General features: G+C 42.4%; 1 protein-coding gene across 3 annotated transcripts in view; it reads left to right on the forward strand.

The window, feature by feature from the left end:
• The window catches only part of SLC45A4 (solute carrier family 45 member 4), an 84,885-nt gene extending 69,172 nt beyond the window's left edge, over positions 1 to 15,713 (forward strand). For all 3 annotated transcript variants that reach the window (XM_021551489.3, XM_021551488.3, XM_021551490.2), the window contains exons 3-8: positions 3,660 to 3,848; positions 6,263 to 6,442; positions 6,553 to 7,628; positions 7,728 to 7,827; positions 8,829 to 9,040; positions 9,884 to 15,713. In XM_021551489.3, coding sequence (XP_021407164.1) covers positions 3,660 to 3,848; positions 6,263 to 6,442; positions 6,553 to 7,628; positions 7,728 to 7,827; positions 8,829 to 9,040; positions 9,884 to 10,246 — 2,120 coding nt within the window. In that variant the 3' untranslated portion in view covers positions 10,247 to 15,713. The remainder of the gene's footprint in view (positions 1 to 3,659; positions 3,849 to 6,262; positions 6,443 to 6,552; positions 7,629 to 7,727; positions 7,828 to 8,828; positions 9,041 to 9,883) is intronic.
• The last annotated feature ends 1,047 nt before the right edge of the window (positions 15,714 to 16,760 follow it).

Below are 16,760 nucleotides of genomic sequence, written 5' to 3' on the forward strand. Positions count from 1 at the left end.
GGCCCTGCCATTTAGCTTATGGAAGCAGTCCCATGGCTTGGCTTCTCCAGCAAGAGAGAAAGCAGGCTGTGCTCATGTCAGTGATTCCTGCCATTACCCAATCTATGGGAATGGCTTGTGTTTCACTTGAAAGTTATCCCTTTCCTGTTTACTTGGGGGAGCACTCAAAGCTTTTTAGAAATTCTTCCATTTTTCTTGGCATAGGGCTTTTAGTTCTTGTATAGATTTTTATCGTGGTTTCTTTTTCTAAAGATAGATATTTTGGCTGCTAATGAGTAGTTCAATAAAAAAAAAATCAAAGTGTTTTTTCTAAAAAATAATCTTGAAACATAATGCTCTTGGGGTTTTAAGCCTTCCATAAAAGCTACATCCATGGCTCTGTTCTGAAATCATTGAGATTCATGTCTTCTGCAAAGTAAGCCATTTTCACTGTAAATATTTAGATTTAGACTTTTATTTATAGTTCTTAGATGTTAGGAAGATCACCCTTTGCTATAAGTAAAAATAAATTCTTCCCAAGAAAGCATTTCAGTCTCTCTCCTCTGACTCACACATGGAAAGATAAAACTCATTAATTTTAGTCATGCATCAAAGGTTGGGTAAAAAACTTTTTTTCCTTCCTTTTATTGACCTGTAAAATCAAACCAGACCTTAATCTGATTTTGAGTTATTATATGCAAAGTTGATCTTGAAAGTACTTGAAGTCAGGTACTGAATGTTTTTAAATAATTTTAGGACATTTTAATGACAGTTAGCTGTGGCTATAAATCATTAAAAACACCTATCTGTCCAGCTCAGAAATGTGCAGGTTTTACAGTGAAGGAGAAATATTTGTATTTAGTTCTCTGCAGAAATAATTTCACGTCATCATTTCAAATGGTTTGTGAGTTTCCAGAACTCTTTTTTTGTTAAACCACAGAGAAGTGTCATTGCAGACTGGAGACAAAGTGGCAAAGTGGTGGCTTCAAGGACAGAGGGACGGTGAGCTGTGCCAACCCTTGGTGTCCCTGATCTACCAGTGTTTCCTTGTTGTTTCTGCTCACAGTCTCCATTAAAACAAATTGTCTCAATGGATGTTGGATTATTAAAGATAATCTCTTTGCGTCCCTTTTACTTAAACATGTCTATTTGGTTGTTTATTCACATAAAATGTGATGAGGCTTGTTAGGCTGATGACAGAGCTCTTGCCAGTCTTCACCTCTGTGTTTATTTAACATCTCTCTATGATTTACTGCAAAACCGTCCCAGCATCTCACAAGTGTTTACTGATGGATGAGCTTGATTGAGACGTCCCAGCTCATAACTCACGAGTCACAACATAATTCAGAAAAGAAATGTCTGCTTTCAACACACAGCTCTTGTGCAGTGAAATGCCATCAAGTTATTCCAGATGTTGGTGATCACTGCTGTAAAGATCCATGACATTGGTTAAGCTGCAGCCTCTCACTGTGTTTGAAGCAGACTCTGCAGGGATTTGGCCTCACACAGTAGCGACCTTGGGTGCTTAACCACTGCTCCCAGGATGGCTCTGTGCAGGCTAAATGGGATGAGTATTTATGCATTGCCATTTATTCTGTGTCCTGCAGAAAAATCATTCACCCTAAATGAATCATGCCCAGCCTTTAGTTTTACTTGCCTTGAACTAAATGTTTCCTCTTCCCCATCATTAAGCCAGCTCAGACACTGATAAGTGTCAACATCTTTGAGCAGGTGAGGTGTCAGTTAAACATGAGGTGTTAAGCCTGAACCTGTTTGTGTGCTTGGGAAACTGTTGAACCTGGTGAAGTAAAAGGGAGTGTTAAAACACAGGGGGATGGAAGTTTTCCTTGCACTTCTGCTTGAATTGCTGACTTCCTGACTTGCATCTTTGATGAGGATAGTGTTTGTGAAGAGAAGCTGGATGGTGGAAATAAATGCTGTGGGTCTGGAGGCACTATGGCTTCTTGAACAAGTGTTTTAGGTCTAATATGCAAACACACAGAGTTATGTCTCAGCTAATAATTCCATGTCAGCCAAGGCATCACCAAAAGCTAGGCAGGAGATAGCGATTTGAATCATGATGTGAACACAGTGCCAGCTGTACAAACAGCCCTTTCCTAAGGGCCTAAATCCTGTGCAAAAGGAATCAACAGTTCCATGCTAAGTACTTATATGGAGTATTGGCCTCAGTGCAGGCCTGCAGCTTCCTGTAACAGGGAAAGGTGGCTGAACCACGATGCCATTCCCTGTGGCACAAGGTTCATGGCAAACACAGGTTGGGAAGTTTCAGCAGGGGCAGGCCCCTTCCAATACCTCTGGACTCATTAGGGCAGCTATCATTGTTAGCTTTTTCATTAGCCAAAGTTGGGTCAAATCACACAGACCTTGGCCTCAGACCTGGATTTTGAATCCTGATGATGAAATTTATTATTTATGCCAAAAAATAGCTTGTTTTCCAAAATATAATCTCTGTATCACCAGAGTGTGCGCAACACTCTTGGGAAAATCTGATCTGTCTCATGGAAGAAGTCAGTGTTTCTAGTCAAGATTTGGTGCTACTTTAAACAGCAGCAGATTAGACTTCCAAATTTGTATCAGAGGCTATTTTGGGCAGGGATTGGTATAATCCTGCTTGGTAATGGACGCCTCAGTGTGCTGAACAGGGAGCACAAGGTACAGGTTGATCTCGCTAGCAAAGGTCAAATGCTGCTTGCGCTCACCAAATATGGATTTGGATAATAAATGGTTTTCCTTCCTGGGAAAAAGACACTGAGTTTTTCTGTGTTGGCATCAGTTGCACTGCAAGAAATAGATTGTTTTGTTTTTAACGTTATTCTAAGTCCTGTGTCAGTGTTACCTGCCCTGTGCTGATAAACGAGTGGGAGGCAGGTCCCAGAGGGGCCGGCGTGGCTGCTGCTGTGGCCAGTCTGCCATCTGCAGGCCACTGCTCCGTGCTGGGGATGTGCAGAGCAGGGCTTGGGAGCTCTTTCTTCTCCAGAAATTATTATTTCTAGCAAGTTGTTGTTTTTCTAGTAAGTGCTATGTAGTAGATTTTAACTTCTTCCCATCTGATCCTATAGTCATCTCTGTTCTTCAAGAAAGCAAAATGGGGATGAGCAAACCTTAGATTTACCTAAGCTGATGAATAATTGCTAATTGTTAGCAATGAACTGTTGTTCATTTTTGTAAGTAAACATTTTTGTGATTAGAAATGGGACATTTCATAAGACATTCAAATTCTGTCCTTCACTCTCAGACCATTAAATCTTTAAAAACTCTTTTGTGGGGGTGGTCTTAGACGAAAGCAGCACCACTATAATGTTCAATTTTGAATCTTTGTCGAGCAGGGGAGCTGTGTGTGACAGCCAGGCAGCTTCCAGGCATCCTAAAATCTTTGGGTTTATGTTCCACAAATCAATAGAGGACTCAGTAGCAGAAATACTGCAATTGTTACCTTCTTATTGCCCAGGTATTTGAAAGGCAAACAATCTGTGCTTTCCTTAGATGTTTTTTTAACCATTGCTAAAGAATCTTAAATGAGTTTTTAAGTTGGGAAGAATTCACTGTAGGTAAATTATCCTAAATTTAACATTTTCAATGCTGTAACAAAACTTCATGTATAGAGTCTGATGTTTGGTGTGTACCACATAACCTTTCTGTCATTTTTGTCTTTGTTTTAGGTCTTCCTGAACAATACTACAGTCTCACTTGGTTCCTCAGCCCTATCCTGGGCTTGATCTTCACTCCACTCATAGGTTCAGCCAGTGACCGCTGCACGCTGAGCTGGGGCCGCCGGCGGCCTTTTATCCTTGCTCTCTGCATTGGTGTCCTCTTTGGAGTTGCACTTTTCCTTAATGGCTCTGTGATAGGTAAATAACAAGGAAATCCCTTATATGCATCCCCTGCTAATGTACCTGCTTTAGATTTTAATGCAGGAAGTAAAGATAATGTTCTGCACTTGGTTTACTTCATATTTAATGTTAAAATGATTAGAAATCTCCACAATCCTGCACTTGAGCTCTATCCATCTTGCCTGTTATTATATGAACTCAGAGTTACAGCACTGTGCTGAGCATTGTGCAATGGTAGCTGTAACTGGTATTAATAACAATGTTATTAATACAATGGTTGCCAGCATAATGTTTGCACTCCCGAGACGAATTTGGTCGATCCTTGACATGGGAAAATTGTAGCAACCTGTTCACAGGGAAATGTTTCCTGTTGTGATCCATTTTCCCTTTAATGCATATCTGGCAACACATCCTGTTTCCAGCATTATTTCAAAAATTATCTTTTCACTTTTTCTTGTGCTTTTCTTAGAGCCGGTATTGAAAAAGTCCAGAACACAGTTAATATTTGTTTATCAAAAAGTATGTGGGAACATAATTTTTCCTGAGCCCCCATCAAAGCTGGTAAAAATAGTTTCCCTTGAACATAGTTTACTACAAATTTAATCTACAATCTCTTTGTAAATTTATTGTAGGAGAGGTGACAGCAAGTACACTTAGGAAAATGTTTACAAAATTATTCGACCAATGCAAACAAAAGGAACTTAGCACCTAATAACATCCTCTTGGCTCTCTTTTTTGGGGTTAGATGCAGTTCTGTTGTGAAACAGGTCTACTAATTGAGGGAAATGAGTGGAATGTTGCCTTGGCTCAGTCTGTTAAAGCCATACTGGAATGCCATATGATTGGCTTCAGTTCTCTGCAAAGTGCAGTGGACAAACTGTTCAAGTAGATGACATTTAGTTTGTGCTTTTTTAATTTATTCAAAACAATAAATATTATTTATTTGAATTGTTATCATATGGCATTGTCCTGGGGTGACTGTATGGTTTGATATCTAATTGTAACTAATAATTGTAACTAATTGATATCTAATTGATAACTAATTGTATTTAGTTGTCTTCAATTGTATTTAGTTGTTGTGTCTCCAAGACTTATTCCTCTTCCTCCAGATGTTTGCAGGATGTTAGACTTCAACCCTCTTACAAGATGTTCAGTCATAAGAAGCTCTCAGTTCCATACAGTAGTTTAGATCAGAAGCCATTGATATTGTCAAGCAAACCTCAGGCTTAGTTTATAGGCTGATTTTGAAGTCTTCTACAAAATCAGGACAAAATATTGTCAATTTTTCTTCTTCTCTTTCCTATCCTCAGTCTCTAGTTACTTGCAATCCTGATTGCAGTTTGGAACAACAGGAGATGCTGCAAAAACTGTATCAGACCCTCTTTCATAACATGGCCTCTGGCAGTAGGAGTCATAGGGAGGGGAACTGATCTTGGTACAGCCATGTCCCAGGAGAACACCTTACCCAACTCCTGTTCTCTCCTGCCCTGTTCAGGTTTCCAGCAGATCTAAAGCAGCGTTGGTGTTTTCTGCTGTGGGGTTCAGCTGAATCTAGAACACTTACAAACTTCTTTAGCTTGGTATAAATGAGGATTCAATATGCAGGAATCAGTGATTGAGATTTAGATGATTTTTGGTGGCTTAACCAGTTCATCTCCTTCCACAGACATTTTAATCGGTTATACTAATGGTTTATCAGCCTCGCCTGCATAACTTCTAAATCTCTGTGATTCGAGTAATTTGTGCTTTTGTCACTGGTTCATCTCATGACAAATTATCCAGCTCTGCACTAATGCTGCCTTTCTACTCTGTAGACAAAAAGCATTTCATCTCATGCTGTCAACAGAAGCTGACTGATGCTTTTTGCAATGCAAAATACATCCATGTTGCTTCATCCTTAAAAGTTTTGCTTAAAAATAACTGTCTAGAAAATACAAATGCTTAAGAAAAGCAAAGAGCGTGATGAAGGAGTTAAATTTCACTTTATCCTGGTGTCCTGCAACTACTGCACATTAAACGTTGTTTGAGGAATGCTGCCAGCAGTGCAGTTACCTGTGGATGTATCTGACAGATGAAATATGTCATTTTGGATGCTTCCGTCTCCCACCATGGCTGTCTTTTATAAAAACAGTCTTCAGTATCTGATGGAAAATACATGGGAGGAATACAAATAATATCCAATGTTCCCAGAGGTTTAAGAGATGCTTTATAAAATAACATTTTGATAAATGTCAGTCTTAAGAACATAAAAACCATCCATGTCCCAGACCTCCCATGATGCTGTGCCAAAGAGCTGAAATTGCCATTTTTCTCCATAAAGAAGTGTTTGCAGTGAACGTGTTGGCCACCTCTCTCTTAAGGTGTTGAGCTTGTTCTTAGGGATTTACCCTTTTTAAATAAGATGCTCAGGTACCTCTCCCATTTCTCCCCAGGTCTGGCTATTGGTGATGTCCCGGACAAGCAGCCCATTGGAATAGTTCTCACGGTGCTTGGGGTTGTGGTGTTGGACTTCTGTGCCGATGCAACCGAAGGGCCAATTCGGGCCTATTTGTTGGATGTGGTGGACAGCGAAGAACAAGACATGGCCCTGAACATCCATGCATTTTCAGCTGGTAGGGAGTTAGCTGAGACGTTTTTGGCAGCTGTTCATTCTTCCTGAAGACCAGGCTGTGGCTGAATTGATTTTTCCTGAACTCACTTCTCATTCTTTTCTGTTCCACAGGTCTTGGAGGAGCAATTGGTTATATGTTAGGAGGGCTGGACTGGACACAGACCTTCTTGGGTAGCATTTTTAAATCTCAAGAGCAAGTCCTTTTTTTCTTTGCAGCCATTATTTTCTCTGTCTCCGTTGCTCTCCACCTTTTTAGCATTGAAGAAGAGCAATATAACCCTCAGCAGGACAGAATCGATGATGAAGGAGACACACTTTCCAGTGCCAAATTCAGTGGCAGTCTCCCCCCTTTGAATCGGCTGAATGTAATTAGTGAGGAAGAGCCGTATGGAGCTTCCATGTTCCACGATGAGGTTCAGTCAGAGCATGACCTCAATATGGAGTTCCTTGAGGTGAACATTGTGAGAAGCAAGAGTGACTCAGTTCTGCACATGCCTGATGCCACATTGGAAATTGAATCGGAGCTGCTTTTCCTGCATGACATCGAACCCTCCATTTTTCAGGATGCTTCATATCCAAACACTCCCCACAACACGAGCCAGGAGATCATGAAGTCCAAGCTCAACCACCTGTCTGCTTTCCTCAGGGAGAATGAGAAGGAGGAGGAAATGTTGCTTGATAATCGTTTAAATGAAGATAAAGTCCCAAACATCAACGGCTCCCTACCAAAAGAGTTCCTCAACGGCCACACCAGAATAGGCATGAAGCAATCCAGCACTTCCAACTCCATGCGGCGGCGCAGGCACATGTTCTACCGGCAGCCGTCCTACACCTTCTCGTACTACGGCAAGATCGGCTCCCACCGGTACCGCTTCCGCCGGGCCAACGCCATCGTCCTGATCAAGTCCTCGCGCAGCATGAACGACATCTACGACATGCAGAAACGGCAGCGGCAGCGCTGCCGGCACCGCAACCAGAGCGGCACCACCAACTCCAGCGGGGACACGGAGAGCGAAGAGGGGGAGACCGAAACCACCGTCAGACTCTTGTGGCTGTCGATGCTAAAGATGCCCAAGGAGCTGCTGAGACTGTGCGTCTGCCACCTCCTGACTTGGTTTTCCATCATTGCTGAAGCTGTGTTCTATACGGATTTCATGGGACAGGTCATCTTCCAGGGTGATCCAAAGGTAGGAGAGCAGTTCCCATGGGCAGACCCACTCAGAGTCCCTCGTTTCTGAGATGTGCTCAATACAACAAAGTGGTGTTGGTGTTTGTGTCTGTTGCAGGCCCCTTCAAACTCAACTGAGCTGCATGCCTACAATGCTGGGGTTCAGATGGGATGCTGGGGGCTAGTGATTTATGCTGCTACTGCTGCTGTTTGTTCAGGTAAGAGACTGTGCAGTCACACAGTGGAATACACCTGATGCATGTATTTCTAAGGTAAAAGTGAATTATGGCATATTCTGAGTTGAAAGGGACCCACAAAGATCATCCAACTCCTTGCCCTCCTGAAATAGTGTTGCTTCAATTGGCATCCACCTCCTTGTTTGAGGTAAAGGATATTTTGGAAAAGCATTTCTTGTGGTCATAAGGGGAAGGGCTTCTTCAAGAATCAATGTTAAAAAGGTCCTCCAAATGTAGAGGTGGAAATAAGAACAGATGGTTAAGCGGCATAAAGCACAAAATTAAATCAAAGGATATCAAGTGGCATTTAACAAGCCTTCAGGAAACTAAAATCATGCTTGGTAGAATATTTAAGCATATGCAAGAGGGCTCTTTCAAAGACTGTTTTTAAATCAAAATTATAAGTATGTATTTCTGAAAGTCATTCTGCAGATAATTTGCACTTGCAATAGGCTCTGAAATTGAGAGTTTTTGCCAAAGGTAAATTCTGCCTTTTGCAGCACATAGCAGGCGTGTCTGCTCAGCTCAGTTCTGTGGGGATGGGCTCTTTCTGAAGCAGGAACACATCCTGTTCCCAGTGAGAGCTGGGCTGTGCTGGTCAAACAGCCCAAATTTGAGCATCCACCTCCTAAACAGGATATAGGGCTGCCATTGCCACATCAACCCCAAAAATTTTAGTGAGTAAACTGATATCTAAGGGGAAATAGCTTCAAACAGAAAAAAGTGGATTTAGATTGGTTACCGGGAAAAAATTCTTTGGTGGTGAGGCCTGGCACAGGTTGCCAAGAGAAGCTGTGGTTGCTCCATCCCTGAAAGAGTTCAGGGCCAGGTTGGATGGGCTTGGGCAACCTGGGATAGTAGAAGGTGTTCCTTCAACCTGTTCCTTCAACAACCTGTTGCAGGGGTGATTGCAACTGTATGGTCTTTAAGGCCCCTTCCAACTCAAACCATTCTGATTCCTGTTTTATTCTTTATCTCTGCAGCCTTATTGCAGAAATACTTGGACAACTACGACCTTAGCATAAAAGTGATCTACATCCTGGGCACGCTGGGTTTTTCCCTTGGCACTGCAGTGATGGCCATGTTCCCCAATGTGTACGTCACCATGATAATGATCAGCACAATGGGAATAGTCTCCATGAGCATCTCCTACTGCCCCTATGCGCTTTTGGGACAATACCATGAGATAAAACAGGTGTGTGAAATATTAGGAGTATATATGTGAATCAAGGCAGAACATCCATGTTTCTCTAAAGATGATGGTGGCAAAATACATTTGTTAAATCCCATTATTGGTTGGGATCTGTACTAAAGCTTGAATGGATACTAAATAGCAGGAGCTGGTGCTGAAATCAGATAGTCATGGCATTGAGTTGGCTCAGAGGGCGTCATGATTGCCTTTTCCTGTGCTGAGGTATAAAACAATCTGGCTGTGTATGGCAGATGAAGAGAAATTATTATTGGAGTGAATATGTACTATATATCTAGTTGTTACTCCTGTCTTGATGTGGTATGGTAGTGTTACTCAGGTTTCTCACAGTCTTAGATTTTGAAGCGAGTCTGGAAATGCAGCTGTAATTTTGGGGATGCATGAAGCAAAACAATTCTGCTGGAAACAAGGACGATTTTACTTCCCAACAGCGTCATTCCACTGTTCCATTTGAATTGCAAATTACAGGAGGAAGTTTTATTACAAGTTCCTGAATTGTGACTGGGACAGAGGTTCCTTGCTATGATCATAGAATTAATGTTTCATGTAACACCAAATGTTTCATGTAAAATTATTTTTACAAAACCTAATCTTGGAGGTGATGTGGATTAGAAGTGACCCTGTCAATACCTGCCTTGTGCTGCAGGGTCCTGAGGAGGCTGTTGATGAGCAGATAAGGAGGCTCTTGCTCTGGAGCTGTGTCATGGTGCTGCACAAAGATGATGTGAAGTTGACCATGGGGCTGAGAAATTTGAGGAAAGTTCTGGTGTTCAAGTATTGCTTTCATCCATTGTTCTATCTCCTACCATGTTTCTTGTCTTTTTGCAGTACATTCACCACAGCCCTGGGAACTCGAAGCGAGGGTTTGGCATTGACTGCGCCATCCTGTCGTGTCAGGTTTACATCTCCCAGATCCTGGTGGCCTCCGCGCTTGGCGGCGTGGTGGACATGGTTGGCACGGTCAGAGTCATCCCCATGGTGGCTTCGGTGGGATCCTTCCTGGGTTTTTTGACAGCGACTTTCTTGGTGATTTACCCTGAAGTCAATGAAGAGCCAAAGGAAGAGCCAAAAGGACTCGGTCCCCCAGAGAAAGCCGAGGGCAGCGGCGCAGGCGCGGAGAAGCCGACGGTGCTGAAGCTGACGCGCAAAGGAGCCGCGGCAGCGGAGCCGGAGGGCGAGTCGGCCGTGTGAGGCCGCCGACGCTTGTTCACCCACATTCCAAGGAGTGCAGGTGCAGGATCAAGAACTTTTGTTGTGGATTTTTTTTTCCAGGAAAGCAAATTAGGACCTTCACTACTTTTAGCTAAAATTTGCAGAAGAAGAGGCAGTTTCGTGCAAAAATGTAAATTAAATTCTGTAGTCCTTCCTCTAGGTTTGAGCAGGTGGCTCTGATGCTAATTGCTTTCTCTACAATTTAGAAACATCATTTCTGAACACTTTTTTATTAAGAATACATTTAGATTTCAAATAAGTTTTATTAATCTGCATGAAACTCACAGTGTATACAATTAGCAGTTAGAAAAATTAAGTTTTCAGCTGTTTTTAAACTAACAGAAAATGGAAGCTATCTTGACCTATAGTCTCTTGCCATTTTTTTGTCTGAACATTTCAGATTTCACTATGCTTAGACATCAATTGATTTTTTTCATGAGCATGATATTACTGGTCTGACAGCTACGTTAATTTTAGACTTCATGTTTTTGTTAGTGCAATTACTGCAGACTCCTTTTATTTGCAATTATTTTCAAGGAAAAAAAAAAAAGCAATTACTGCAGTTTCTAAGAAACTGCCATGAATTCTTTTAGTCATACTCTTCACAACCACTCCCAAATCTGCTGCTTGTCAGGAAAGGGTGTCACTGGGTGCTGGATGTCAGCTGTAGATGGAAGGAGCAGCAGCTGGGAGAGGTGGCCAGCACTCATAGATTTCTTTATCACAAGTGCTGCATTTTTTGAATGTCGTTGGAATACGCTGTGACAATTTTTAGCTGAGAGTTTCACATGCTGGTGAACTCGGGGGTTTTCTCAGCATTTAAACCTGATCATCTCTGGATGAAGCTGCCGTGGAGAAAGGGCACCTCTGGGGTCAGCTCTGTGGGAGGGGGCGTGCGGATTCTCTTCCGTAGGGAAAGGAAATCATTGATTAATTGCACTTTTTACGATCCTTTAACCTCCTGGCTGGGAATGCAGCAGCTGAGGTAAAGCACGGGGTCAGTACAAGGAGAACCCAAGGCCTACCTTCGTCACTTTATGGCATAGTCTGGGTGTATAAAAATCTGTGTCAGAAACAGTTTTTAGGCCTTAAAATTCAAATGTTGCTGTTGCTGTCCCTGTGTTGGAGGAATTGTAGGCCAGAGCTGTTTTGAGCTGCTGTACCAATGTTGTCATCACATCCTCCATGTTCCCTTCTGTGATTCAGGACACAGCTGCAGTGCAAAGATACTTTTCTGGAAAGAGGTTGAAAGAGTTATGCTAAGTTGATTTGAAATAGATTTGGATCATTATCCAGCAGCCATTTAAAGCAACTTTCAAAACTTGTGTTTCACAAACTTCCGATTGTCATTTGTAAGACATGTTTGTGATGCTGTTGACTCGTTTTGGCTTGGGCCCCCGGGCTGCCATCAATCCGTGTGCTGGACAGGCAAACACAGCACGGTGTGAGATTCCTGCTGCCTCAAACTCCTCCTCCTCCAGGACTTGCAAATGCCTGTGTCAGTCATGCTGCAAACCAGGCATTCAGACAAAGAAGCTATATTTCAATATGAAAAGCAGTTTTTAATTAATTACTTGAAATGTCCATGTTTTTGAGAAGTGGATGTTTGGATGTATTTGTAGGTGGCATCCGTGTGTTTCTCTGAAGGCTTCCAGTCAATGCCTATGGCCTCTGCTATCAAGGGTGACAATGTTTCTAGGCTGGTGACATCACAGAGCACTGAAGTACATGTAATCACACAGGACTTAGGGGTTGTATTTGTTTTTTCCAGTGTCTTGAGGAAGTCTTTCTTTTTTTCTTTGGTGAATATTTTCTTACGTAGAACATGTACTGTGAACTGTGTTCAGCCAGGGGAGCAATACTACTGAAGAGTGTGAGACCTTACTGAAGAAAGCAGCTGTGAGAAGTTCTGCCGTGAATTTTATCATCTCAGTTACATTTAATATATTCTGGTGATGTTCATGTGTGAGAGACAAGTGTTGTGTTTCACCCTAGAACTGGCATTCATGTAAATTACATGCTGAGTTACACATTTTTAAATGGCTTTAATATTTTAGTTTTGAAGCTCATTGAAGATTCTGCTTTTGGTTAAATAACCACTGTCAAGTACTCCTTATTTTAATCTCTACTGCTGGAAAGGTTCTTCAACAGTTTAAAAACCTACATCTTCTCACTGGTGTCAGCATTACCTTTTTCCCAAGGGTTCCATGGACCAGCATGGATCAAATCTCCATTACTCCACATTGCACTTTCTAAGCCAAGTCTCTTTGACTGCACTGTCACACTGACCAAGTAGCTGCAGAGGGGGTGGAGAGGCTGAAGCTCCCTCTGACTTCAGATCCCACAGAGGGAACATGAAAACATTTTGGGAGTGAGCTCACCCATATTTATAGAGCCTTCTCAGCCAGAGAAGGGCAAGGAGGGAAGAAGGACCTTTCATTTCAAACCCAGAGGCTTCAAGCAAAGGCAGGGCAGGGCCAGTTTTGTCATAGATAGTGTTTGGCATGGCTCCATTTCTATGAACTGGATGTTAAAATCTGTGTTTGGAGTTGTTTATGGGGCTCATAACGCAGGAATACGCACACTGCCACAGCAGGAAGCTGATTTCACTCCCTGGTAAAGGCAAAGGAAATAATTATTCATTGTAAATGCGCTGAAGTTTTTGTAGTGTTGCCTGAAGAATTAACTTGGGGAGCCCCAGCCAAAGCATCTTTTCCTGTCCTTGGGCCAGCCTGGGAAGCCCCCACACTGGCTTCACCTGCTGAGGTCTCCCAAGGGCTTTTCCTTGGATGTGCAGATTATCTTTCTAGCCCCAGCACTGCTCAGTGCAGAGCGGGTGATGGTTTATTTCTTCATCTGTCCCTTACTTTATCTTTTCATACAGAAATGATTTTTTTTGCCACAATTAAAGAAGTACAATACTGTGTGGTTCATGTGAGAGCAGAGAAGCTTTAACTTTCACCCCTCAGAAAGGCTCAGTGTGGGTTTGGCCCTGTTGGGTTATTCCATGAGTCCAGTGAGATCTATGCTGTTTGTGGACAGCAATTTCAGACTCCAGAAGCAATAATTTCTTAGTTTCTCTTGGCTTCTCTTCCTGCTAGTCTGATGACTTTCATAGAGATTTATTGCCTAAATAGCCTTTTAATAACACAAATATGGTGTTTTGCTGGGGCTGGCTGTGAGTTGTTGTGGAAAGATAGAGGTTGTTCATCATCAGGAGTGAGGAGGCCAGTAAATCCAGCAGAGGTTTGTGCTCTTGAAACACACAGTGTCCTTTTCCCCTTTCATTTGGAGCCTTTTTCTAGGCTCTGAAATATTCCCAGCACATCAATGCTAATGGTGGCACTCAGACCCAAGGATGGAACAGGCTGCATGAGGTTTTCTTCATAGGCAAGGACTGAGTCTTTCTTATCCCTCTCCCACCTGATCTGAACCCCACAGCACTTGGAAGGACAGCAGCAACCACGGTGCTTTTTGCCAGGTACCTCATTAAACCCTTGCTTCCATTGTTAAGAACGTGTCCCCTGCCCTTGGTCCGGGGTGAGCTTGGCTTCCTCCAGTATCCACCATGAAAAGCAGGATTTTCCTGGCTGCCAGATCTCACAGCCATGCAGGTTGAGGTCACATCTATGAATAAAGGTAGAGAAAGTCAGACTTTGTTCCTGGGAGAGCTGGGACATCTGGGCAGGAGTGAAGTGCAGGAAGCAGGTGCTGAGATTTGGGGCTTTTTAGGGATGTGTGTGTGTCTGTACCTCTGTGTTTTTGTACATTTCCAGACACACACTGCTCGGGCCAAAATACCTTTGGTGGTTGTGTGTTGCTGTCACTGTACATCCACTATGTTTTCAACTGAGTTCTTCCAGGTTTCCCTCATCCTAGTCCAATGCAAGACAAGCTCAGCTATAAACATGTATCCTATTTAAATGAACAAATGAACTCCTGCATGATATTCCAAGCACATGTAGCAGCTTCGGCATCTGAAGTGTCTGTCGTGAAAGAGAAGTTGGTTTTCTTTGCAGCTGTTTTGTCCTCGTTTCCTTTGAATAGGCCAAATAAATGTAATGGACACCAAATATTGCACAGAAATGTTATTGATGACTGTGTGGAAGAAATACCAAATTTTATTTTTCTTTGCAGAAACTTTATGGTTCCAGAGAGTCCTTTATCTGTTTTCCTTCCTTAAATGACAACGCTGAACGTTTGTAAAGCATGTCACAAAATGGTCATTTGGAAAAAGTGGAATTACCCAAAGTTTTCTCCTTGTCATGTTGCATCCAAAGGAGCTGCAGCATCTCAAACACCAACTGGGGTTTGAATTTGAGGCTCAGCAGTTCAGAAACTGCCTTAGAAAATAAAAGGCTCAATTCCTTTTCCTGGCATGGCACTTGCACACAGTGATCTGCTCATTAAGGAGTTCCAGGTTTTCCTTTTGTTTAAATTAAAATCACCTTCTTCAATTTCCAAATTGGAAAACCAGTTTGGTTTGGTTCCTCAACCTGAGCAGCTTCACCTGAATTTCCACCTCAGCTTCCCTTGCCCCTGGGAGTACAAGGGGTGCCCAGGACGGAAAAATACATCCCCACCTAAAGAGAGTATCTGCTGTAATTAAAGGGCTTTTGATGCCCTTGCAACCTGATAAAATTTTAAGGAAAATGCAGAGCATAGTTCAATTTGACCTGCTCTGGCACATTTATTCTTAAATTTGGAAGTTTGGGGTGAAGCTCTGGGAGCATTTATTCAAACTCAGTGTCACCTTATTTACTGTGCACCTACTCAGACCTTAGCGACAGCCAAATTGTAATAAATTACCCCACAATCCAGATTTTTCTCTCAACAAATTAGCAGTTCCCAATGTGAATTTATTTTGTCTGATGTAACATGAACACTAAGCCCTTTTAAGTAGCCAAATGACCAGCTTATTCTAAATGCCTCGTATTACTAGAAAGCTGCATATAGGCATCTCATAGCGGGGAAAAAATTAAAAAAAAAAGAAAAAAAAGAAAAAGAATATTTAGTTCCTTTGTGAACTGGCCATATGACAACTACTTTTTTATCAACTTATTAAGTTGGGGCACTATAATAGCTCTTGCTGAGTTTAGCAATGTTTATAAGCATGTGTTAAACACATAATGTTGTTTTATGAGGAAAAAGGGATAAAGAAAAGTGATGTCACAGATGAATGTTTGAGTGCGTAGACGGCATAATGTATGTATGATTTTTATTTCTACACTGTTGAGCTTATTTTCTGTTTAAAGGTTAAAAAATTGTTGCATGAGAACTGTTTTATTGTGTTCTGCACTTTCTGTTCTTTTTGTATAATCTTGATTTTTTTTTTCATTTATGCATAGAAAAGAAAAAAAATCAGTTTAGAAATATTCTACTCCACGAGACATTGTGTTCCAATCTGTTGTTCCGAAGTTCAATCTTAATAAACATTTCAGTAAGAGTTGGTGGCTCATGTCCCTGTGGTGTTTGTAGGGAAGGTGAGTAGAGGGATACCTGATCCTTGAGCTGTGCAAAGCAAATAACACTAACCTGCACCCCAGAGCTTTGTGAATATTTCCAAAAACACTATTGCCAAATATTGCCTGGCAAGAGTGCAGGTGTTGCAATTCAGAGACGGTTCTAAACTCACCTGACACTTGCAGGGTTCAGGTGTAAGCCAGGAGAGAGCACAGGTGGAGCAAAATGGGGATACCTGGGACAGGTGTGTGTCCCCAGCTCCAGGCTCTGCTCTGACAAAGAGCTGTCACACAGAATCACACAGAATCACTCATGCCATCACTAGGGTTGAAGAGCTGAGGGTCTCCCCAATCACCTCTGAGTCTATGATTTAATAACCACAAGCAGCTCCCAAAGAAATCAGTTCACATCCAAACTCATCAACCTCTCAGACCATTGTGAACAAGAGGGGAAAGCTGGAGCCAGATCACAAACACCAGCTGATGGGTAAACTTACAGTGAAGAGCTCATTTGTCCCATTTGATTTCTTAACAGATTTCATCTGTGAGTCTTCCTGAAGGAAATTCCTCAGAACAGCTATCAGCAGCTCTGAGAAGTCAATTCTTGCCTGGGGTTTGGTTCATTTTTCATAGAATCATCACAGAATTGATTACAGTGGAAGATACTTCCAAGATGGAGTCCAGCCTATGACGAATCACCACCTTTCTTAAGCAGACCAGAAGACTGAGTGTCACATCCAGTCTTTCCTTAAAAACCTCAAGGAACAGTGACTCCACCACCTCCCTGGGCAGCTCCTCTAAGTGTTTGGCAACCCTTTCCAACGACAGCCTTCCATACAGTGCCAAAACCTAGAAACACCACTCGAAGTGTGGCCTCCCCAGTGCCCAGCACAGAGGGACAGTCACCCGCCTAATCCTCCTGGACACAGTAGTGTTGACACAGAAGGCCAGGAGGCCACGCTTCCACTTGCCCTCTTGGGCAAACACCGGCTCAGGTTTTGCCACTGTCAAACAGCACCCCAAGGCCTTTC

This window comes from Lonchura striata, chromosome 1 (assembly GCF_046129695.1).
Source record: "Lonchura striata isolate bLonStr1 chromosome 1, bLonStr1.mat, whole genome shotgun sequence".
In the NCBI taxonomy this organism is placed as follows: domain Eukaryota; kingdom Metazoa; phylum Chordata; class Aves; order Passeriformes; family Estrildidae; genus Lonchura; species Lonchura striata.